We start from the raw sequence: 25,743 nt of genomic DNA, 5'->3' as shown, positions 1-25,743 counted from the left end.
GAAGTAATTTTATTTTTATTCTCTAATATTTTCACTATATTCTACAAGGTGCCATTAATGGCACTAACATTTTAAGTTTGCCCAGCACTAGGTTGTTTCAGCTGTTGCTAATAAGGTCTTCCAGCAACAAATTTTCCTAGCATGGATGAGTGTTAATGCAACCTGGGAAGTTTCTAGCTTTGTAAAATCTCCTTGTGGGTTTTGCATCTCCAGAGATTCTATGGAAAGAGACTCTTCAATCAGAAACATGAGGCAAACTCTTCACAGCCAAACGTATCCCCCTGCAGTTATTCAAATTAACGTAATGCTGCTATTTGACTAGTTGTCTTTGAGACGGTTGTTTACTAGTTGTTTCTAATAAAGTAATTAGGCAAAACTCATTATTTCTATCACTGTAATTTTAATTAACAACACAAAACTTACATATGCTGTTAAAAAGGACAAAAACATATATGGGAGGGCATGTTCTTTCAGATGTTGTCTTAGAAAGAAAGTGAAACTAGAGAAATGGGAAAACAGAAAAGGGAAGAAAATGCAAATTTTAGATTTTCCTATGTGACTCCTTATAGTAAGACACTTCCTTTGTCCTTTTGTAAAGTCAGTTTTTTTGTTTGGTTGCCTTTTTTGCATTGGGTTGTTTGCTTTATTAAAGAACTTTCCCCCAGCTTGTGCTTTCATACTCTCTAAAATGTCTTTTAATATGTAATTCTCTACAGGAACTGTAGATGGAGATCATAGTCAAGTTCAGAGCACAATCACATTTCAGAACAAACAGTAACTGGACGGACAGTGCAGGGGAAGTCAGACAGAACTTTCAGAGTGTGTTAGTATCATGCATTTTTGAATTCCAGCATTTTAAGACTAATGATAAGCACAAAACATGAAAGTTCCTTGGAGAGAAACAATGACATGAAAATGATAAGACTGTAATTTAATTACCTTTAAAATACTGAACTTACTTGAGAATGGAGCACATCTTCATACAGTGCATCATAGCAAACAAGATTCTAGACAGTTTCAAAGTAACACAAGCAGAAAAATCTATGCCCTGAAATTATCTCAGTGTGACAGGTATTTTTAAAAGTTACAATAGTTACTAAAAAGCGTTCAATAAAAAGTTTAACACATTTAAAAGAATATTTTGTACATTTTGGAAAAATATAACATTTACATAACTGAAACATAAGTTATAGTCTTTGAAGTTTGTAATTATTCATACATTGTCTCATACATTTTCTTTTAATATATCCTTTTCTCTGGATTGTAAATCTAATGCAAAAGCATCATTATTCTGAAGAAAAGCTTGTTTCTGCATTAGTTTCCTGAAAAGTCCATTTGGATTTGCAAGTAGCTCCTCATGTTTCCCACATTCAAGAATTTTACCCTGGCCAAGGACTGCAACGAAATCAGCGTTTTGAATAGTAGACAGACGATGAGCAATAATTAGGACTGTCCTCCCTTCCATCAGCCGGTCCAGAGCTTCTTGCACGAGATACTCATTCTCAGCATCCAAAGCACTAGTAACAAATGGGTGGGGATGGGAGAGAGGAGGATACTTGTTATCGTAAGGCAGGTTGGTTTTGTATGCATGTGGCTTCTTTTGCCAAAACTGCAAACCCTCTCTATTTGTGGTGAAGATGAACCACTGAAACTGCAGAGAAGTTTAATGAGCATGCTCAGTTCTCATTTCCAAGTTATAGGCATGACATATTCTGATATGCAAAAATAAGTATTGAGAAATAACACCAAATTAAGTCAGTGGAAAAAATCAGTTACATTGCACAATAATCCTATTTCTTTTACACGAGGATCTAAGTTTAAACTAAAGATCCAAAAAAGCCTTAAGTAGATGTTTCAAAATCATGTTACATGTTACGAATGTAGCGCCATGAAAAATCACAATGTACCAGGCATCCTTTCTGCTTTGTATAAACATCTTTTATTATAGGTTTCCTAAACAAGTCACACATTCTAAGAAGGCACATTTTTTGTGACCAGAGAGCAATAAGGGGCAAGATAACATATAATGACAGAAAAGAAAGAGAAAAAGAAGAAGAGAAGAGAAGAGAAGAGAAGAGAAGAGAAGAGAAGAGAAGAGAAGAGAAAGAAAAAGAAGGAAAGAAGAGGAAACAGTTCCCAAATCTAAGTTTTACAGGTACATATTTTCTAAGTTTCTATTTGTTTTTCTTCTTACCTTGTTGCTTCATCTAACAGAAGAATTTTAGGATTCTGAAAAATAAAGTAAAATTGGTTACAATAACAATTAAACAAGATCTGAATATTTATGTCAATAGAGAATAGGATTTATATAGCTCAAAATCCAAGTAAGAATAGGGCGGCAGCGGCCGCTCCTCCCGCCCGGCGCGGCTCCGCCCCGCAGCGCCCGGCCGGAGCTCCGCGATGCGGCGGAGCCGCCCCCTCCGCGCCCAGCGCCCCGCAATCCGCTGTGCCCGTGGCGGCCGGGGGGAGAGCACCCAGCCCTGGGGACGGGGAGGGCTCACCGGAGACATGGCTGTGGCTCCCGCCGCTGCCCCCGCGGAGCGCGGTCCGTGCGCGGCCGGCAGCGCATCCCGCGGCACGCACGGAGGGAGGGAGGGATGCGGGCACGGAGGGAGGGAGGGATGCGGGCAGGGAGGGAGGTGCCCGAGGGCCCGGCCCCGCCGCAGCCGCCCCGCGGGGCTGGGAGGGAGCGGGCGGTGCCCGGCTGCGGTGGGAGAAGCCCCCGGGAGCGGGGGATGCGCTCGGGGAAAGGCGGAGATGGAGCCGTGGGGGATCCGCGGGGGAAAGGCTCGGTACGGCAGGGAACGGGCGCGCAGCGGTGATAATAAATGGCACAGTCCCCGGCCGGGATGGAGGGAAGCGATGGAGGGATGGGGCTCGGCTGCTCAACGCGCTGTGAATCCCTGCCCTGCCGAGCACCGGGCGTGGTGGAAGCGCCCCAGGAAAGGAGCAGGATCTCACCTGGGCTGTTTGATTGTGCAAATGTGACACCAGCAGACTGACGCTGTCTTTTTGTTCCTACACATAAACATAAAGGAGCAGGTCGGAGCACATCAAAGGCTGAACAAGTTCGTTCGTTTTGCAGAGTGAGTTTTAAGAGATGATGGTTTTGTTTGGACTCATACTCGTTCTGCTCAGGGTGTGACGGCATTGCGTGTAAGGTCTGTCCTGGCCAGAGAAATTCAGCATGAAGAGGTTTTTATGGGCAATAGTGAGCTGAGATAGGGAGATCTTCCTCTGCTTTCTTGGAAAGAGAAGAGAAGAGAAGAGAAGAGAAGAGAAGAGAAGAGAAGAGAAGAGAAGAGAAGAGAAGAGAAGAGAAGAGAAGAGAAGAGAAGAGAGAAAAAGAAGGAAAGAAGAGGGAACAGTTCCCAAATCTAAGTTTTACAGGTACATATTTTCTAAGTTTCTATTTGTTTTTCTTCTTACCTTGTTGCTTCATCTAACAGAAGAATTTTAGGATTCTGAAAAATAAAGTAAAATTGGTTACAATAACAATTAAACAAGATCTGAATATTTATGTCAATAGAGAATAGGATTTATATAGCTCAAAATCCAAGTAAGAATACCTACTTCATCAAAAGTGTCATTCAAAGCATTACTTTTAGGAAATCTAAATGCTAAGAGGACAAAACAGAAACAAGACTCCTGCATTTTCAAATTTTCCAAACTAAAATAGCAGAATACTATTCCTGGATAACCATTTGAAAGATACAAACTAAAGGGGGGAGATGATTTTTAAGGCATTCTTGACAGCACTGTGGTCCAGAGTTCTACATTCTTATGTGGCTCTTTCACAGAGGCTCAGCTACCCTCTGCTTGCAGTCAGTCTGCTATATAAAACTGGTTTAGTAACTGAAAGTAACAAAGCCCTACCAGCAAGCAGTATTTCACTCACAGGTAAGACACAGTACTTAAGAACTAGCATTTAACAACTTCTCACAGTTAGATTATAAAAAAAAAAATAAAATTGCTAGCACTCAAATACCTTAGAAGAATTCACAACTGAATTACAGAAAATAACCAAACTTCCATGATAAAGGTGAGAGTAAAAGCTTTAATTTTTATCTGGGACAGACAGGGCTCCACTGCACCCTCAGATATTCCAGTATATCAACTACTAATTTATTTTTTACAACCTTTTTACTCCACGAAATTAAGTCTTTAATCCCATGAACCGTATAAAATGCATGGCTTGAAATACAATCAGCTTTTCAGCATTTGTGGTAAAAGAGAACAGGTATAATGAAATTCCTATTAATCTAGCAGAACTGGGCATGCCAGTGTGGCTTAACATGAATGTAAACTGTGTCCAGCAAGGATCAAAACTTCCAGCTGAGCATCAGCACCAAACTGCCTCCTTGCAAGGCCCTGTGGCTGTCCCTGAACCAAATTCTCTGTTGTTCTGATCCTCAGAAGCCCCCTCAAATTTGTGCAGCACAGAGCCTGCCCCGAAGCAAGACCCACACCAATCTTCAAAGAAAAACATGACACTACATTGTGCCTGAAATATCACCTTGTTCCAAATCCAGGCCACCTCCCCTCAAAGCTAAGACAAGGCATCTGAAGTCCTAGTAAACTGCAACCCAGAAAAATTAACCTATGAATGACAGAGATCTGAACAGAGATATGTCATATATGTGTTTAATAGCACCACATTCTTAAAGTCTTCCTTCATTCTTATGGAAATGGGCCATTTTACAATGATTTTACATCAGTCTTGGCAAGAACTATCAAAAAACATGGCTAAAATATAGCGAGAAGCACTGACATTAAGTTGTCATTACTTAAGTCACTCAGCCCTTTCAAACTTCATTAACATAAAAGATACAGTTTTCCCTTTTTAAAGTATTTTCCTACCTCTCCCACTGAAATACCTTCTCCTTGTTAATCCTTCCTGCCTCCTCCCAAGAAGTAGTTAAATAGTTTGGGTGCTGGCTTACCTTGAGCAGAGCTCGAGCAATTGCAATTCGTTGCTTCTGTCCACCTGGGGAAAAATATTCAGTAAATTGAAATAGGAAAACAGGTGTCAGGTAATTCTAACTGAATGCCTGGCTGAGCAGAATTAGGTCCATGTACTTTAGTGGGGAATGGAGGTGAGGGGTGGATTCTCTTAATACTTATGGCAGGCTACAGCTTGGAGAAAAAATGGCAACAAAAAATGATGGAATTTTTATGTCACTCAATGGCATCAAGATTTTTAAAATAACCAACATAAAGACGTACCTGAAAGCAAAATTCCTTTTTCTCCAACTACAGTGTCAAACCCTTTTGGAAAATCTCTGATAAAACTAGCAGCATTAGCTATTTCAGCAACTTTCTGAATCTCCTCTGTTGTCACAGTAGAAGGATCCTCTGCACCATAGGCAATATTTTCAGCAATTGAACAGGAGAAGAGAATTGGTTCCTGACAAATGCAAACACATAACTAATATGGTAGATCTGTAATTGTGTGCATGTGTTATCTAGTATGTCAGATAACATAAATCCCACTTACAAGACCCCACTTACAATATATATATAAATAATATGCAAGCTAGAGTTAATTGAATAAAAGACTAATAAAAAACCTCCTCCCCTAACACCACAATGGACAGTGAAAACCAATTAAAAATTAAGTTGCTTTTTTAACTGAAAAAACATAACCCTCAATTCCTAATATTTTAGAAAGAGTTTAGGAAGAGTTATACATTCAAACATCAAAAGCCCTTCCTTTGTACTTTGCCACATATCATCATAATGGAAGGGATGGAGCACCTGTCCTGTGAGGGAAGGCTGAGAGAGATGGGGCTGTTCGGAGAAAAAAGGCTCCAGAGGGACCTGACGGTGGTGTTTCAGGACTTAAAGGGGGACTCTAAGAAAGATGAAAACAGACTTTTTAGCAGGGCCTGTTGTCGTAGGACAAGAGGTGATGGTTTTAAACTAAAGGAGGGTCGGTTTATATTAGATATAAGGAAGCCTTTTTTACAATGCAGGTGATGAAACACTGGAAGAGGTTTCCCAGAGAGGTGGTGGGTGCCCCATCCTTGGAAACATTCTAAGTCAGGCTCATTCAAGGATGGGGCTCTGAGCAACCACATCTAGTTGAAGATGTCCCTCCTCAATGCAGGGGGATTGGATTATATGACATTTAAAGGTCTCTTCCAACCCAAACTATTCTATGATTTGCAACAATGATGATTCTTTTCTTAATGTCAACACAGATTTTATGGCATTATGTGCATTTAATTTGTATTCAAGCTTGCAACAGAGAACTGTGAGGTAGGACAAGTGATGTACAATGGGAAAATGTCTGAAACAAGGTAAGTGAGCTCTGTTTAAAAAGTAGTCATGCTCTTTGAACACCAGTATTGACCTCCTACTGGTAATTTAAATTGAATAGATTATTTCAAAAAGAAAAATGCTAATGTGCCAACAAGAAAGTAATTTTTGCGCAAAAGCTTTTGGTGGCATTATTACATAAAGAAGTTGCTTTGAAATGCAACAAATACTCAGTTACTCTTATGCTTTTAACCACAACATCAGCCTAACAGTTAATTGCACTGTGAACTATCTGGGGAGATGAGAGAATGAACATGTTAATTGATGAAATAGCTTATTTTTAAGACAGCATTGACTTCCAGAGTCTGGAGGTTGCTAGGAAGGTGGCACTATAACAGAAAGTAAGTGCTAACTGTGCTGTATTTTCATGCTTTCCTAATGGAGATTATGGTTTCCTGGAAACTATTCAGAGCACAGAAGGTCAGTTTTTTAAATGGCTGTGTAAAATAAGATTGTGTGACTTTTATCAATACAAAAGTGTTAAGATTTTTGCTACTTTCTTCAACAAATTATAGTAAGCATTAGGTTAGTTATACCTACACAATTTACCTTCCAGTCTCCACTGCACACTTTTCTTCTAAACTAACATTTTGGATCTCTGTGGTTATGTAAAAACAGACTATAGAATACTGGATCTAGCTCTAAATACTTATTTTTAGAACAAAGCATGTGCAACAGCAGTTATGGTGAGATGGAGGGCTTTCACTGAGAAGCAAGATTATGTCTTTTCAAAAGGAAGGAAAGTGAGGAAAAGCTATTTGATCACAAATTTATTTCATCCACTTGGATTTTTTTTCTTCCTTACCTGACTTACTGTTCCAATCTTTGTCCTGAACCACAGTGGATTTAACTGACGGATATCGAAGCCATCAACGGTGATAGTACCTTAAGTTAGGAAACAGTGAAGCCAAGTGTGTTTGACACGTACTAAAAAGAGTCTGAAGGAACAGCTGAGAACGACAACCCCTGGGGAATCACACACTGTACTGGTGGATCAGAAATGCAAAGCTATGCAGGCACCACCACAAGGTAACCATACATCCCAAAAGGAGACACGCACCTCAAGCACACGAACCCCAGCTGTGTATAAGGTTTATCTGAGATGCAAAGCATTAATTGTTGCAAATGAGAGCAACACACAAACCATACCTGAGATAGGATCATACAGCCGCAGCAGAAGGGATACAATCGTTGATTTCCCTGTTCCACTTGGGCCAACGAGAGCCATAACAGAGCCCGCTGGAATGGACAGGCTGAAATCTTTGAAAATTGATACTTCTGGACGTGTTGGATAGGCAAATTCAACATCTTTGAATTCCAAAGCACCTCTGAATACATCTTTGCCTAATGTGATTCCCTCTATATAACAAAGAATAAAATACAGAAATGTGAACAGAAACAAAAATTAGCTCAGCCCTCCTAGAACTTGCTTTACAGACACTCAATAGAAGCATCTATCTCCACGTTCAATCTATGGATAACTGCAAGCCACAATTCAGAACCACAGTGGTTATATTTCAGCCATGAGTGAATCAGTGTGGTATACCAATCATTCCTGAATGCAGTTTCAGGGTTGTTCACCAGCACAGAACCTATAGGCTACCTACAGCAAGAGGGAGAATCTGCATCTTGCTAATACCTAAACACTAACAACAATCACTTCTCATAGAATTATCTGAATTAGTGAACATACTACAAACAATTAAAGCTTTGTCAATCAGGAGCAATTAAATAAAAAGGCATTGGTGAAGGCCAAAGTCCGGTTGCCACAGAACACAAAAAGATAAACATTGCAAATCATTTATTGCCCTTTCACCAAGCCACAAAAGTCACCTGAAGCACCCTCCTCTGAACAAGAGCAGTTCCTGTCACTGGAATAAAGCTGCTGCTAGGTTTGTTGCACTAACAGACAATTTTTAGTTTTATTTTCTCCTTTCAGTGGAAAGCATATTTAATAAATTCAAATACCAATTCAGAGGCCTAGCTCTTGGGCAACAGTTCACTGAAAGGAAAATTTCTCTTTGTGAAATTTTCCATCAATGAAACCACCATGAATTAACAACTACCAAAGTTAAATAAAACCAGCTTCTTTCTGGAAGACAGCATTTGACTTAAACAAGTATCTTAATATCATTACTAGAAAAAGTTGATAAACAGTTAAAACAAAGACACAAAATTTCTTCAAACCCTGTTTAAACCCAGTGACATATATCCATAAAAAGCAAATTTATTGGGCAGTGGGGCTGCATTTCCAAAAGATGAAGTTCCCACCAACTTTGTGAAAACCGGCAGTACTAGAGCAATACCCTAGTCATGATTGTTTGTGCTGGAGAAACACAGCTCAAACTCTTAATTCTTTTCAGATGCAGCACACAAGTAACTCCCAACCAGCCACGGAATAGGGTAGCACATGCCAATGTTTGGTTAAACAGTAACTGTGGATAGGAAACAAAGACACCCATCAGTAACAATCAAGATTTCAGTAGTTCTGCTCTTTTTTTTCCAGGTTTCCATTTCTTATCCAGGTTTTCAGTTTAATGATAGTTGCATTGGAATGGAAAAGGCAAAAGCATACAATTCCAGATTGCTTCCTTGACTTTAACTGATGGACACACACACTGTAATGTTTCCATAATAGCCTGTAAACCTCCTTTTCAGAAAAGAAATGTGTTTGCTAAATCTTGTGTTAGCAGCATAATCCTTATTACCCCGGTAGCAAGTAATCACTTAAGTCTCAGCTGCAATTACTGCACATTCTATCCATGGCCTGAAACACTAAATCTACTGCAATACAGGAAGTCTGCTACCACAAGTCCTTCCTCCATATATCACTGTAAAAATATCTAAAAGTTATGTACTTGTCTTTTGTTTGGATTCTAGACACAAGAAAAAAGACATTATCATTTGTTCCCAAGATATCTGCTGTCATCAGCAACAACCAGAGTTCTGCAAAAATAAAATCTTGCCCCCTCAAATACAGAAGAAATGTGGGTAGTATTACTGCAAGGAGAAAGGTGCAAATCACTCCAAAAGCAACACCTGCTGTAGCTGCACATCCATACTATTCCAAGGAGCAGAAGTCCCCCTATCAGCCCTAGCCTTTACTTCCTTTTATTCCCCAGTCATGTTTCAGTCCCTGATTCCTATGTCAAAACAATCCAAAAACTCAGTTTAGTATGTGTTGCTGAAAGGCCTCAAACTGTGTGTTTGCAAGTAAAGATTCATATCAACATGTCGTAGGGGCTGATTTTCACTGGATCAGTATGAAATGTTTAAGCTTGCAATACACTTAATGAAAACCACCTGGTTTTGAAAGTTTCTCTGATCATTTCTTAGCCATTAGAGACGAGCACGGTAAACCATTCATTGGAAATATGAGACACAGCCATCTCAAAGAGCTCCTCCTTCCTCTCCTTTTTTTCTTTCCACTCTTTTCCCTCTAAAGCAGGAAGTAGTGCTGACATCAACAAGCAATTCCACAAAGCTAGAAATGACCATGTTCTCAGTCACATAAATTAGAAAGTAACATGATTTAAAATCATATTCTGAATTAAATAAATAAAAATAATTAAAACAAAAGTAATTAATTAAGCTAAACTTTTGGCTTCTAAAATTTTTCATTAAAGGAATTTTTCATCATTTGTTTCATACTTAGGTAAAGTCAGAATGATTATGACTATATTTAGTTTCTTTGAAAATGATGTAAGTCAGTACTACGTTTAAGTGTTACACACATCCTTCTGAGGTATTGCTGTCATCTGTTTCATACTTAGGTAAAGTCAGAATGATTATGACTATATTTAGTTTCTTTCTTTACGTTTAAGTGTTACACACATCCTTCTAAGGTATTGCTTACCCATAAGACAAAATCAACCTTTAAACAGTAACAAACCAAGAACCTACCATTAAATGGAAGTTGGGGCTTCCTTTCAATAAGTTCCCAAAGACGTCCACCAGCACCTAGTCCTTTCATTAGCTCAGAATAAAAGGAACTTAGACCTGAATAAAAAGCAGAACAGTATTATGCATCCATATGCAATGGAAGACATAGAAGAGATAAAATTAGTGTTACACTTTGCAGCAGCAGCATTGAAGGATCAGATGTGTAGAGGATTTTTATTCCAACAAACTGTTAAACATGTTAAATCCTATCTAGTCTATCTAGTCCCATTTGAGAGCTTCCAATAACCCTTATTCACCATTCTTATTTATATCTGTAAAACAAATCACTCTGAAGAAAAGAAAATGTTAATACACTTCAGCTTATGTATGTCCTTTATCATTCACTTGTCAGAAAGAACAGCATCCAGCTTTAGGAAAATGGCTTTGCATTCAACCAGTTATATTCCCAGAACATTCAGCAGAACAGAGCATTCTGAATGCTCTTCTTTGTCAGACAAGTTTACAGGAATACAGGAGAGCCTGGCTGAGTCAGTCACAGCAGAGAGAGGGCACAAAACCTAAGGCTGAAGTGATGATTGAGAAGGTGTGTGGAGAGTGGAGAAGTGGAAAGCAATGTGCCTCCCATGCCAGAAAACTTCAAACAGTACTGGAGAAAGCAAAAGCTAAGGACAAGGCCTGCACATAGTACTGGGTCCCAGCTCTTAGCACATGTGTGAATCATCTTGAAAGTAGCTTGGCTGAAGGGCTTTCCAGCTGACATAAACACAGAAACCAACATATAGCTAAAAATGGAGTAGTACATAGATATAAGATGTCCAATTTCTTAAATTTGTGTGTGCCTTTAAAAAGAAAGACACCGATTTCATGATCTTTGAATTCCTGTAAAACGCTTAAAAGTTATTTCAGGAGGGCAGAAAAACAAAGATGGATTTTAAAATATGTATATCTAAATATATATATATAATGGATTTACTGGTTTATTTTTGAAGAGCAAGAAGCTCAGCTCAAGGTCACAAGTTTGTAAGTGTAGGCAGGGTGTTTCATCATGCTGCTGCTAAGGACTATCTGAAAGTTTGCAACACTGGCCATGGTGAGAAGCTGTCTACTTGGAAAAAAGAGCCAAAGAATCACATCCTAGAGCAGGACATGGCAGGGGAAGGCATAAGCCTCACAGAGCAACTTCAAACTCAAACACTGAGGTTTGCAAATCCACAACTACTCATAAGCAAAACATTATATAATATGGACAGCAAATACAAATTAGAAAACACTTATATTTTTCATAACCCATGTACTGTGTTTGGAAGAAAACACAGCAAACTTACAACAAAGAGGGGCAAAGTCACAGATTATGCAGTGAACTTCACAGTTGTTGCATTGACTTCCACATGTACTGATGACATATACAGAGCAGACTTAGCACTTGGAAGATTTATATGCCTTGTAGGCATCTAGGAAAGCAGGCCTCTTGTGGCAAGACACCTCTGCTTCAGAGTCCCCATGAGAATGAGCTCTGTGCAGAACTACACTCCACAATAATCTGACCCAGAATTTAAAAATACGTTTTTATAGCAAATGAAAGTTAATTTAATGATATTTTTAGCAGTGCTTCTAATCATCATTTATTTAACATCAGCTTGTCCCATGTTTTCAAAGTGCCAGGTATTTCTCCATTGACCAAACTTCATTGATTTAAGCAGAGAAGAAAGGGGGCTGATAGTTGGAATGGGTGCCACTGGAATTCTGATATACAAGGAAGCAGGTTTATTAAATTTTGCCCTCAATCACAAGGGCAAAATTTGTCCTTCCCATGATATCAGGCCTAGTCTTAAAAAAGAAAAAGCTGCATTGCCCTCCTAGTCTAGCAGGCTCATTTTAAAGAAGAATACTTCCAGTAAATTGTAGAGCTTCTGAGCAACTTATCTTCATTCTTGCCTGTATGCAGCCATGAAGACAGCTCTGACAAAAAGATAAACAGCTTGTTGCTGGGTCAGTAGATTACAGACTATGGGCTTCTGGGAGGAGTCAGTGAGTAAGGAAAACCAGAAGGTTAGCACCAAGTGCAGTATTCTGCTGGCACTTTGTTTACTCTTCCAGTTGAGGACACTCTATACTGAATTACAGCTAAATGTTACATGCCTTTCTAAATAAAGTATGCTTAACACAGACCCAAACATTTTATTGCTTTACATAATACAGCAAGTATCTTAATTTAGACCTTAAGAAAAGTAATGTAATATATACTGTCACATGCACACATTGAAAAAAAACTACCTTTCTTTTGGGGAAAAAGAAGGCTTATATTAAGTTACAGATTATTATTTTAGAAATAAAAATTCAGAAAAAAAAATCTTGAGAAGTTAATTTAAAAAAAATATAATTTCTTCAGAAGTTAACTTGGAAGACTTTTTAAGAAAGTCAGATTTTTTAAGAGCTTCTTCCCTCCTACCCCTATGATGACTGTAATGCTTTGAAGTGAAGAAAATCTGATTTCCCATTCCATACCTCCAATGCTTATGCCAACCCAGAAAGCATACATTAGGAAAGATGTGAGTTCACCAACTGTCATGTAGGCACTGCCCATTAGTAATCCACCTTTGTATAACACTGAGAGGACAATTAAGTTTCCAGAAAGGCCAGTCTAAGGAAAAAGGAAAAGGCAGACTTTGTCACATACATCTTAAATTTCATCCTCTAAAATGTTGTTTCAGAACTTTCCTTGTAATGAAAAGAACTCTCACACTATAGGTATCCAGACTTTTGGAGGACTGAGGTAAATTCAACAATTCTAATGTAAAGCCAGCCAACAGCCAGCCAGACATCCATGGCACTGTGCTATCCAACAAGTGTTCAAAAAGCAAGCAACTATTTTTTGGCTTTTTTTTTCCCCACGTGGAAAGGAGCACTAAACATTATTCTCAACCATCATTACCAAGGAAGAATTGATAGTCTTCAGTTATGTTCCAGTTTTAGAATTCAATTAGACAAACAGTTATGGAAAAAGCCAAGCCTCCCTACCTGCGCACTCCCCACCTTTCTAGGATTGATGCTCCTCTCACTGGGGAGCCAAATCTCTAAATGCTAAGGGCAGGGGAAGGTTTCCACTGGTTTAATTCCTTGAATAGAAGGTATGGCCTCAGATAAGCAGTCCCCTGCCTGGGGCATGGTACAGAAATTGAGGCTTAAAGTGATTTTATCGTACTGTTTTATCTTGAGATGCAGTTTCACAGCAATTTAGAGTTATTTAAGTCCAGTCATCCCACAGTTTTATACGTTATATACATTCAATTTATTTTCAATAATTTACTTGCAGATTTTTAAGTATCATCAGGAGTTTTAAAATAATTGACACTTTGCATAACATGGCTGGCTTACTTTCATTAAATATACTTACTGCTCCAAAGAAGCCTGCCCGAGCTAGTGCCTCTTTTTTAGCCAGCTGTAGCACATAATCAACTTTATTTGTGTACTTCTCCATTTCAGCCACTTCTTGCCCAAAAGCTCGAACAGTTCTGATGTTTCCAATACGTTCTTCAGCTAACTGCATTGAAGCAAAGCACAAAACAGATCCACAGAGACACACAATTTGAAATACTCACATTACAGAACATCTGAAAGTTAAATCAATATCACTTCACTAATCTACATATCCTTGGATAGCATTGGAAAATTTCTCATGGCTTCCTCTCCCCACCCCAAACCCCATTTTTTAAAATTCTATTAAGTTAAAAGCAAATTGCATGCCCAGGCAGTTTTAAAAAAACCTCAAGATTGTCTTAAGTGCTAGCAGAGACAGAAAAATATAAAACTAGGGTTAAAAAATTTGGTGTAAACAACACCCATAGGGAAGCTACTATTCACAATATTCAATAACCATGTGGGAAGAGAAAAAAAAAAGAATATTCTTTTCCTTACTAAGTCATGCAAAAAAAGCCTGCAGTTATTTCCTAAAACAATTCCACTCATTTGATCAAAGCAATGCTGGGAATTAATTTAGCCCAACTACTAATGTCTCATTTCGACTCAGTATTTTAACTTCTAAACAGCAAAGTATTAATTCTAAAATACCTCAACTGTAACCAATTACACTAAGTTGTTAATGGACATTGTGATGGTCTTAGAAAAAACAAGTTCCCCTTTTGTAAGTAAAAGTATGATACAAAAAAATAATTCTCCTTTCCTCTTCCATTCAACCTGAAAATTGGAATGGAACACAACAATTACTTGTTCATTTGAAGTCCCACACCTGATTTACAAAGGCACGAGCTTCCCACCAACACAGTCTGAGGAAGACAAAAAGAAGAGGGCTAATCTTCCTTTTACACAGTCCTACAAAGGACATCTCAACTTTATAACAGCTGACAACTGTGACTATTTTAACTACAGCTTTCCTAATTATATTTCTATACTTTATAATTCTATGCTTTTATTTCTATGCTTTTTTCCCATGCTAAGCTTTTGAGGAAAATATTTAGGAAACAGGCCCCATAAACATTTACGAGCTGACAGTAAGGTCAAGCATCAGGGATACATTTCAGAGATGGACTTGCTAGCAGAGGAAGCATTCATCTAGTATGCTCCTGATAGCTTCAAGCTCAAAACCGTAATGCAAGAAAAGTGGTTTCCAAATTCAGGTACCAACTTCCACAGGACTTTATAGGATTGATTTTTTTTTCTTTCTCACAAAGCTAAAACCTAAGCTCCTTGTAATTTCTTACATTTCCAAATTCTCAGGGCCTAGTATCTCTGTGTTATACTGCTATGGACAAAGGAAGCATGGTTGGTTTTGAGATCACTGAATAAGTGTTACTGACATCTACATGTCATACTACTCAGGTGCAAAACTACAGTGTCAGAACTAACAGTACAATTGTCTTCAGAAGATCTGTAACTTTAGCGATATTAACCCAAATACATTAAAGCACCTTTAAAGTTAAGTGGAAACGTTACCTGTGTTGCTTCTGCAAGAGAATCTTGAGTAATTTTAGTAAGCTTTCGCAAGTATCTGCCATAAATCACAGCCAGGACAGCCAAGGGTGGCACAACGCTCAGCACAAATGCAGCAAGGCTAGGGGAAACAAAAAACTAGAAGAAAAAGGTATTGTCAGAGTTTAGCATTCAGATTAAAAATAATCCCTGGAGTACTGAAGTGCAACTTTGCTTGCTACTTTTCTAAAACTAGTAGGGTTTTAGTCCTGCCATGCTTTTATTTATCATGTTTCAATTTTTTTCCAGACAAAATATCCATTCTTCCACAGCATTTGGGAAGTTAGAACAAAGGATTATAAACAAAGCTGTCTGGATTTAATTTCTAGCTTTCTGACTGGATCTCTGTGTGGTCTTAGTCAAGCACCTTAACCTGCCAGTAAGCAGGCCTACCAGGAAATCTCTTGGGGATGCTGAAAGACATAAGCTATTATATAGTTTATAAAGTGCTTTCACAACTATTAAATAGATGGCGTAATACAGAAGCTCTGAGTAGAGAAATATCATACAGTACTTCTGGGTAAGCGAGGAACAAACAGATGGAGTCACCAGTACTCCCTAGCACCCACGAATGGGTGGAACAGGGTATTTAATTTATTGCTACAAAACTTGTAGCTTGTAATGATCACTGCTTGTAATGAACCTAATGAGGTTCTCTTCCTAAGATTTACTGACATTAGATCTAATGTGTTTTAATTTCTGCTTGCTTTCTCTATTGATAACAAAAATCTCCAGAAATACTCAAAATCAACATAATTGATAGGCTTTATAATTATTTAATAATAATATCTTCTTCCCGTCCTTGGCAAGCTTTTATAGTCCTCCTCTTACAACTGTCTCATGGCAGTATTTTGGAGCAAAATGCATTACATAAAACTATCTCATTTTATCTATGGTAAGATAAAGCCATAGAGTCCCTTTGTAAGAGAGCACAGAAAGCCACTGTTATCAGCAATTCTTATCAGTGACAAAATATTAAAGCTTTAAAGTTTCATAGTGGGAACTCTTAACAGTTTCTAATAATGACAGTATTGGATGCTTATTTTATGAGGAGACTATTTGCTGTCTGTTTTTAACTCCAAGTAGACAGCAGAAATTACCACACGAATGCATGAGCATAAAAAATTAAGCCCACAAAAAAAACCCAAAAACCCCAAAAAAAAACAAACCCTCAAGAGAAGTCAGATGTTAATGTAATCCAACTGATCACCAAGGAATATTAACTGATGCCCTGCAATGAAGCCTCCATTATGTAATCTAACTGATCACCAAGGAATATTAACTGATGCCCTGCAATGAAGCCTCCATTAACAAGGTTCCTACATAACCTATTCTTTACTGACAGACTAAAGCAGAAAGACCAATACTTGTAAAAATTCTTGGCATTAATTAGATATGCAGTGCTGCCTTTGCTTAACCAGAATCAACCAACTTAAATGATTTTCTATCAGGCCCTTCACACAGTTTTTTACCTGCAACCATGGGAATGTTATCACCGATTTTAGTATTTTCAGTAAGAATGAAATTCAGCAATTTGCCTACTACATTTCACTTGATAGCTTTGGGTAGAAACAGTAGTTAATGTCAATCCATTATCCTCCAAATTTTGCTTGAGTAAACATCTAGTGGCTGGCTACAGGCACATCACCTACTGCAATAATCTCTGCATCTGTTGTAGATAATCAGTGAAATACACTTGTACCCAAGAGCACACCAGATTGTTACTGGTCTGATTCACACTCACCTAATAGAACTGAAACAAAGGTGAAACTACAAGTAGTGACAAGCAAGTAAGAGACCACCATACCATCATTCCAACCCCCACAGATGCTTGTGCTGCCGCCCTGAGTCCATCTGAAAGGTTTTCAGTCACTGAGCGGCCCAAAAGGGCAGTATCTGAAGATAAGCGGTTTATCAGCTCTCCTGTTCTGGTCTTGTCAAAGAAAGCCGTTTCTTGCTTCACAATAGAGGAGAACATGGTTGCTCTCAAACGTTTCACAATTCTTTGTCCTGTCAAAAACATAAGTCAGTCAGGCATGACACAAGAGACTTTACACAGACACCAACAATATAAAAATCACAGGATTGCACAGTACCGAACAAGGCACATTACAGGGAATAGAGTCTGATACGATGTGTTAGATGAGATCTTTAAGATCTCACCTAAAAGCAAATAAAAATGAGCAATCATTCCAGCACACTTATTTTTACACTATTAGTTTACCTTTGCCCTGGTTAAAAAAAGGTACTGATTCCAAAATCATCTCTTGGCCATGGCCAAGAATTTGTTTAAGATCATTAGATATCCTGACTCTGCAAAAGACAAGATGACTCTCAGTACCACTTTTGCTTCTGATTTTACCTGCAGTCTGCATGAGGTAGACACGTGTAGCATTAGCAGCAGCACCACATAAAAAGATTCCACTCAGCAAGGCACACAGGCTGGTCAGGCTTTCAGTGAAATCCTCACTGGGATTTGTATAAATAATGTCAATAACTTTCCCCATAAAGAAAGGAGCTGACATGGTAATGACACTGGAAACTGCCAGAAAGCCAACAGCAGCTGCAAATCAACAAGAAAAAGGAAAGTTATTCTGAACTTACAAGATCGTTAATAGTACAAATGAAATGATTTGTCACTTGAAACTTCTATTAAGCTTGCAAGTGCCAGTTGAAATAATCAGCAGTCTTTTACATCCAGTGAAAGGGGTATTTTAAGCCACTGTATAAATTAACTTAGGCAAGGCACATTTTAAGACTCTGAAAAGCCTCTGTATACAATCACAGTCCTGGAATCGCTTCTCTTGTCTAGTCTTCAACAGCACCATCCAAAAAGGTTAACTTTTCACGTGTCACCCTTAGAGAACACTGACAGTTACCAAATTCTCACACACAATCCTTCAACTCCTGTTTGGTTTGAGTTCTCATGCTTGTCACTGTATGGAAGCTTCCAGTTGTCTGTTTTTGAGGTAACAATGGACTGAAGTAAAGATCTGATCTGAGAGCTATGCAATCTTATTGGGAAAAAACCCAAACAAAGCAGAAAACAAAATAACCCCCAAATTTGATTTCCTCTTAACTGATAAATTTTAGAATTTTTATTTTAAATTTTATAAACATTCATTTTGTTTTCCTCTTTACTTTTGTTGGTCTAAAAGAAAAATAACATAAGTCTTAATTATAAGTACATTTGCTGATGAGCAGAGCTCTTGAATTCCAGGGGCAGGATCACCCATGGAACAGCCTGTATAGGTTTTTGAAGGGGTATCACAAAGTACGAAAATTACACTGGACCAAAACTTAGCCTGTTGAACTTAAAAACTGCAAAGAAATTTCTTGAGCCAAGAACAAAGTTTAATTCTAAAAAGGCATGCCAAGCTTGGAAGGCTGAGAGCTAGAAAAAAACACATCTTAATTGAAAACTGAACAAACTTGATATAAAAACCAAAACAAACAATGACATTTATCTAGCATCATTTTCCAAGAACCAACCATACATTTACAGCAATCATTCATAGGATTGCTGCAAAACTACTAGCAAATAATGTCTTTGAAGACAAAAAAGTATACTGTGCTGGAAGTCCTGAAGTTCAGATCCATTCTACTGAGCTTCTTGTATCACTTCTACAAGGAAGACAGAAGCCAGCCTCCCTATTACACACTGCTGCAAGCTGTATTTCTAACACCTGACACAGGTGGTTTGATGCCTCTTACCACCTTCGCACACACATGGAAAGCTTTGTTTCAGTTTGTACTTGAGGTGTAAATACAGCTGTGTATTTAAAAGGAAGAATGCAGAGTACAAAAAATGCATAGCTGCAGCCTGTGCTTCTTAGTCAAGATTTATTTGCAATCTTTCCCTTGTGTTACAGTCCAGCCAACAAGTGTGTGAAAGATACAGAATTTGGATCTTTAACTTGAAGCTATAGAAACTATAAGAAACCAGAGGAGAAAGTGGAGAACTTTCTGGTGCAAACTTATTGATCTATGCCATAGGCACATCTCATAAGGATATTACTTATTAGCTAAAAATACATGAATGACCTTATTAACAGCCTGGCAGCACTGGTGATTCAAGCTGTGAAACAGCAGGGGAAAATCCAATAAAACCCAGGTTATTTCCTGTCAGGAAAAGCTGGTTGGTCTCCAAGGCAGCTGGAGATGGACAAAAGCGTTGATTATCAGCACAGTACTGCATGCCAGCTCAGTCTCCATTAGTCCAGACAATTTCTTAGTTATGGATGCAACAGTACATATCATTGCAGATATAAATATTCACATAAGGAAGAGGACTGTATAGCTAAACCACTCATATGTTTCTGTCTAGTGGCTTGAATTTATCTTCAGCTCTTCTTCATTCAAACTAGCACGCGTTTCACTGTAATTACTTCCAACAGCCTTAACTGAATGAAAAGCAAATACTAGTATCTAAAGCAAACTGAAAACTACTGAACTAAGCAACAACATGTCTTCATTAATTTAATCACAAATCACATGTTAAATAAGGTTCCCTAACTGAAACTCTCATGTCGATTATACCAGCACACCAACTAGAAAACAGCACAGTTGCCAAGTGGCTGCTCTTTTTTGTTTCTTTTAAAATGTTGACTAGTTGAAAAAATAGGAACGAGCAAACACTCATTGCATCGCCTCCTTCAAAGGAGCTGTCATGGTGATAACTGGCTGAAGGGAGGAGTTCAATGTGTTCAGCACCCTGATATGAAGACACTCCAGTGACACTGAAGGTTGTTGCTGATAGAAAAAAAGGTCAGAGTAAATTCTGTAGTATTAGTTTCACATGGCTTACTCTGTTACCCAGAAAATTACATCAAACAAAGACCCAAAACACACCCTTTTATTTTTTAAAGTAATTTTTTTGGTAGGCTCTGAGATGACAATAAACAAAATGTGAGGCAGATCAGTGGAACTTGAAAAACAGGACTTCAAAGTGGCAACAGGAGCAATGACAAGGAAAGCTGGCTGCAGCGGCAGCTGAGTGACCCTCTTGGAAATGTTAGGCAAACATTTTGCTTGTCTACTTGCACAGAAATCCAGTTTGCTGCACAAAGTGATGCCTTTATCACTATTAAGATCAACACTCTCTCTGTTAAGGCTGACATGGCTTGCTTCTTTTGACAGCAAACCTGCAACTTCCTAAGAGGACAAGGTTGCCAACTGATAAACCACAACATTTACAAGCAATAACTAGGCAGAGCTATCAGAAACATCTCTTCAGAACATAGGCTAAATGACTCCAAACAATCATAAATTAATTTTCTACACACAAAAACAATACCAAGACAGTGAATGTTTCTAATTTTGCTGTTTTTTTACCAAAGCACCCTTCTCACCCAGTATAGTATGTGGAAGTGTATGAAGACAAAATACTTGCAAGCCTGTTTGGTGAGGGGCTATTTTGAAGACAAATACATAAGGATTTTACCACAGATTAATTAAGATCATCCAAGCCAATCAGGCATGAAAGACAGAAAAATGAGGTATTGATGAGATCTGGCAGGGCACAGTAACCCAGCAACAGGTCACAGTAGTTAGATTTTATTATTCCATAAGCTATGAGTATTACTTCCTGAAATTTTTTAGGTACTGTACTCATTGCATTTAAATATGGAAGGCTGGTGGGTCAGAAACAGGCTTTGGATTTGTGAGGAATATCCTTCTACCAGTAAAAATGAATGTCTGTCTTTTACCAGTTATCTGTGCAGTTTTATTTAATATGTGGGGAATTTTTAAGCTGAACGCTGACTGGCCTTCCACAAGGGCATTTGGAGTGCTGAATAAAACCTACCACATTATAATGTGCATTCAGGAAGATTGGGCTCTTCCATTGTTCTTTTATAGGAGAAAGATGCACTGGTAAATTTTTTATTTGTTGGTCAAATAAAGTTCATTTCCTTTTGGTGGATCCTGAACCACAATATTTTTGGGTATCAACCCTGCAAAGAGTCAGCTCTGCAAATACTTACTACAAGATAAAAACTTCCTGAGTACATTGTGAGCACTTAATGATGTTCTGTATAGTTCTAGGTTAGGTATGAGTGGTGTATTTTTCCTTCTGTGTTAAAGTAAATTCATACATGACATCTGCACTGCATCTATTATTATGCAAGAACTTTTTAGAACCATCCTCCTTACATTGTTAAGAACAACGGCGTTACTGTACTCAGAAAAAAAAATACAGTTCACAAAATGCTAGAAAGTAACAAAATAACTCTAGGTTTAGAGGAGAGAGTAAAGCTTCTTTTTTTAATCGTGCATTTAACAGTAAAGCATTTAACTTGTTCACATTTACCCTGTATAGAAGACAGTCTTTTATGTCGGACCAGCCTAGCTACTACTTCTTCTGTATCCACAGTTTACACAAATAATGCAGCAACAACACTCCCCAAGGAAATTAAGGTCTAAGCACCTAACTGATCACAGTGATAAGCAGCTACTGTTTCTGCAATGTCTTACCTAAGTAGCTTCGCTAACAGCTCACCCCCAGTTTAAAAAAACCAACCAATTACACAGAAAAACAAACTTTCTGTGATACAGCTGCAAGGCTGCTTGGACCTTTTGTGAATTTCATACCAAACACTGACAAAATCAGAAGAAAAACTAGGGGGAGAAACAACAAAAAGCACCTAGCCTATGTTTTATTGGTGCACCACACATGAGAAAACACTAAGTTACCTCTACATATATACACATATAGGAATTACGATTTTAAAACCACAAGAATTCCCTTCCAAAAAAATCAAAGTACATCACCTGGTGTAATTTTAAAGTAAAATAAAATTCGATTATTAATAAAGCAGTGCTCTTCTAAGTTAATTGAAATTTTAATCTGTAGGAAAGCAGTTATTACAAGCTTGCCAAAAATTACCAAATAAAATATATGAGATAACATTTCTTGAATGCCTCTAAAGAAGACATGTGTACAAAACAAACCTTCTTACTCGGTGCACATAAAGTTTGTTAGATGGAAAGGGCACATTTTGCTATGGGATTAAAAATGTCAGAGTTCCCTGTGCTTACTTTACAATTCAATACAACTATTGTTTCCTTCGAGTGTGGTTTGGATAAAGTGCAACAGACAGATTCTCACGGGGAGAAACAAGGAGGCAGGAGGATTTAAAAGGGATCATTTTGAAAAGGCATTTTTGTGGTCTCACACACACACAGCAGGATTTAATAATTCCAACAATGGCCCTGTCCTCTTCCCCAGGAACTGAAATTAACCGAAGATGCAGGTTTGCCTTACCTGACTACACCAGATCGGCCAAGGAATTCCTACAACTACTCTCCTTTGTTAAATCTGGGAGGTATTACAGGGTTTACAGACTCCTAATCACTACACAGAACTATGGTCACTAACAGAGTGAATTCCCACCATAGTTTTTGGGCTTCTTTTTACCACTTTAATTGCAAACAACAAAATTTAACACACGTGCCACTTTTAAAATACATTCATAGCTCTACCCTGCTGTAGAAGTAACTGGACATGGAACATATTACAGGGATACCTTTTTCTTTTTGGACCATATGACACTTGATACATTTATTTTCATTCCTAGGAGCCTCCAGAGGGTCAGAAGCTCCTGCTGCAAGAGGTGCTGTGTGCCAGTGCATGGGAAGTTTGGGTCATTCCTAGGAGCCTCCAGAGGGTCAGAAGCTCCTGCTGCAAGAGGTGCGTGGGAAGTTTGGACCAGAGCACACCGCTTCTTCCTGAGCCACTGGATGGCGAAGAGGCCCTGCACAGAGCAAGATGGGACCTTCTCCTCTGGTGCCAATCACAAGGGGAGCAGGTCACCTTCATCTCTGTAGCTCATCAGCTGACACCACTTCCCCAGCGCACCAAGAGGGGTGAAGCTAGGCTTGCTCAACTTCCTCATAAATCATCCTCTGCTCCCAATCTCTTCCACTGTCCTCACAACAACCACTTCACCTTCTGTGATTGTGAATTTCAACTCACAACTCAAGGAGCAGACAGACCATCATGACTCCTGCCATGTGGAATGCCAGAAAAGGCACACAGCACTCCACACCGGTACTGCTACACCTCCATGTTACAAGCCACCTGTTCTGTAAAATACAGAAAACCTGGAAGAACTTGGCCTTCCTGCAGAACTAAACAGCACCTGTAGACCTCTGAAGAGATCTCACAGCCTTTACTTAACAGTTATACAGACTTGAAGAGGAAATGAAATGTTTTACCCTTGGTTCATTGTTTCACATAGTGAAACCATTAATCTTCCTTTTTTTGAATGCAGCAAATCCCGACATACTAGGTTTTTAAGGACTAGTTTCTCAGTACAAAGCTGCAACAGGAACAAAATGCAACTGTTTTAACATATTTCAGATACAATGGGTTCATGTAATTTCCTTACAATCAACTACAATGCATTTTACCCATATTTGTTATCCCTGCACTCTATAAAGACCAAAAGCATTTTTCCTGTTAGCTTTTCCATCTCTCCACCTAATTACAACTTAACTACAACTTTTCCCTTAAGCAGGGTGTCAGTAAAGAAGAATGCAACATAAATTCACTCCTCTCCCAGAATGAAGACCAACTGATCACTGAAAATCAGTTACTACATTTCCATATTTTTTCCATCCTCATGACTTGATATGATCAAGTTGTTGTGTTAGGGTGTTGTAAAACTTTAATTCAGGCCACTTTGTTATCTCAAAAGACAAAACTGCATGTAGCTGGTTTTTAGTAATTGTGATAGCTGATTACTCAGATAAAACCATCAGCAGACTGCACAGACTAAGGATACTTTTCTCTGTTTCAAAACATAATTGCAAACAAGCATACCATAACCTGCCTGTGATAAACAAGCTGGCAGCGAGTGCCCAGTAAAGTGAACTAAATTAAATTTTCAGTTATTTAGAAGCCTTGGGTCCTAAAAGCCAGCCTTAAAATAAGTGATTTATTTACTTGATTAAATTTAAATGGAAAAACCACAGTCTTTTAAAACTTCATTGTCAAACCAGCAGGTAGTCTAAAACCCATAAACATTCACTTGGATCCGGATTATGTTGGCTATATAATACCAATAGGTAATAAAACTCTGTAAATATCCAGTGTGAACAAAAGCTGGTGCAAAGTATTTTGTATTCTACAAACCACCTCTTTGTATGTCTAACTACCTCACCTCTTCTATCAAATACCATTTACTCATTCCATGGGAACTACCTAGACTTTTACAGAGAACTACAGGCCTCTCACTCATGAGACAATGCACATGCTGTCTGCCAATACGGACACCTTTAAAAACCCAAAGCACATAATAATTTGACATTGTTTTCTTACCAACAGCTATTATCGTATTAACTCATGAGAAGCAATGTGAAGAAAAGTTAGTTTATACTCTGTTGAAAACATCAGTGTTAAGGGTGTAATTTATATAGCCACAGTGTTTTGGTTTCACAGCACAGGCACTAGAAAATAAACAAATTTCAAAACATCTTTCAAAAGTTTTAAGCAAAAAATTATTGGGGGAGAGAATTCCAATTTATTTTTAAAAATTAAACTCATCAGGTTCTCCTTTTTACTTAATTTCATGTAGTCTTGGGCCCAAATTTATTGCAGGTACATTGTGAAGCCAGCACTGAACACGCACAGAGGCAAACGGAACCGAGTTCTGTTAACTTCCAAAACTTTTGCCTTCCCTTCATAAAACAACAGATTAAGAGATGGCAAACTGAGAACAGGGGAGAGAATGTGTTTTTAGCTTTTCACAGGTATGGAAGGCTCGCTCCAAGACTCCGCGCTGTGCTGGGATGCTGCCAGCAGGGCCGGTTCTCTAGGGAAGCACGACCTTCTCCTTCGCCCCGGCGGCGTCCGCTCCGGGGGCGCACCCGGCCCCGGCAGCCCCTCCGGGCGGGGCGCCCGCCGCCCCCTCCCGCTCGGGCAAAGCCCCGGGGCGGCCCCGGTACCTGTCAGTCTCCGGCGCTCGGGGTGCGCCAGGGCCAGCAGCCTCCGAGCCTCGAAGCGCGGCGGAGTGCCCGCAGCCCCGCGCGGCGGCTCCGCGCCCCGGCCTGCGGCGCGCTGATAAGGCTGCGGCTGCCGCTGCCGGCCTCCTCCCGGCGCCCCGGCCAGCGCCCTCTGCCGCCGCCGGCACGGGGAAGGGACGGGAGGGGGCCCGGGCCTGCTGAAATGGCGCCCGAGAAGACAGAGGGGATCTCGCTAATGCGTATAAATATCTCAGAGGAAGGTGCCAAGAGGAGGGTGCCAGACTTTTTTCAGTGGTGCCCTGTGAGACAGCGAGGAGCAGTTTCTATAACTGAAAGCATAAGAAGTTCAGTCTCAAAGTGAGGAATAACTTTAGGTTGAGGGTGGCAGAGCACTGGAACAGGCTGTCTGAGGAGGTCGTGGATTTTCGCTGTCTGAAGACATTAAAAATCCACCTACCGTGTTGTGTCACCTGCTTGAGGTGACCCTGCCTTGCCATGGGCTTGGACTCGAAAATCTCCAGCGGTCTCTTTCAACCCTAACAAGTCTATGATTGAGCCTGCCCTGCC

The 25,743-nt window shown here is 39.2% G+C and overlaps 1 protein-coding gene across 3 annotated transcripts; it reads right to left on the bottom strand.

Moving 5' to 3' along the window:
• Positions 1-380: 380 nt before the first annotated feature.
• Positions 381-25,743, bottom strand: ABCB10 (ATP binding cassette subfamily B member 10). 3 transcript variants are annotated; one of them, XM_039707083.1, is made up of 13 exons: positions 25,634-25,743; positions 17,573-17,773; positions 17,018-17,220; positions 15,175-15,309; positions 13,619-13,765; positions 12,730-12,865; positions 10,225-10,320; positions 7,471-7,680; positions 7,127-7,206; positions 5,227-5,407; positions 4,944-4,987; positions 2,195-2,229; positions 381-1,517 (listed from the first exon to the last, which is right to left on the bottom strand). In XM_039707083.1, the coding sequence occupies exons 1-13, from the start codon at positions 25,671-25,673 to the stop codon at positions 1,226-1,228; spliced, it is 1,800 nt and encodes a 599-aa protein (XP_039563017.1). In that variant the 5' UTR covers positions 25,674-25,743; the 3' UTR covers positions 381-1,225. The 3 variants fall into 3 exon arrangements, with proteins under 3 accessions (XP_039563017.1, XP_039563016.1, XP_039563018.1); XM_039707082.1 differs by lacking the exon at positions 2,195-2,229 and adding an exon at positions 3,430-3,464 and having other exon boundaries at positions 25,634-25,742; XM_039707084.1 differs by lacking the exons at positions 2,195-2,229; positions 25,634-25,743 and adding exons at positions 3,430-3,464; positions 25,159-25,289.

The sequence above is a fragment of the Passer montanus genome, unplaced genomic scaffold (genome assembly GCF_014805655.1).
Source record: "Passer montanus isolate IOZ18808 unplaced genomic scaffold, ASM1480565v1 scaffold2, whole genome shotgun sequence".
NCBI classification, from domain to species: domain Eukaryota; kingdom Metazoa; phylum Chordata; class Aves; order Passeriformes; family Passeridae; genus Passer; species Passer montanus.
Note: the sequence above shows the minus strand (reverse complement) of the source record. Positions and strands in the feature narration are given on the sequence as shown.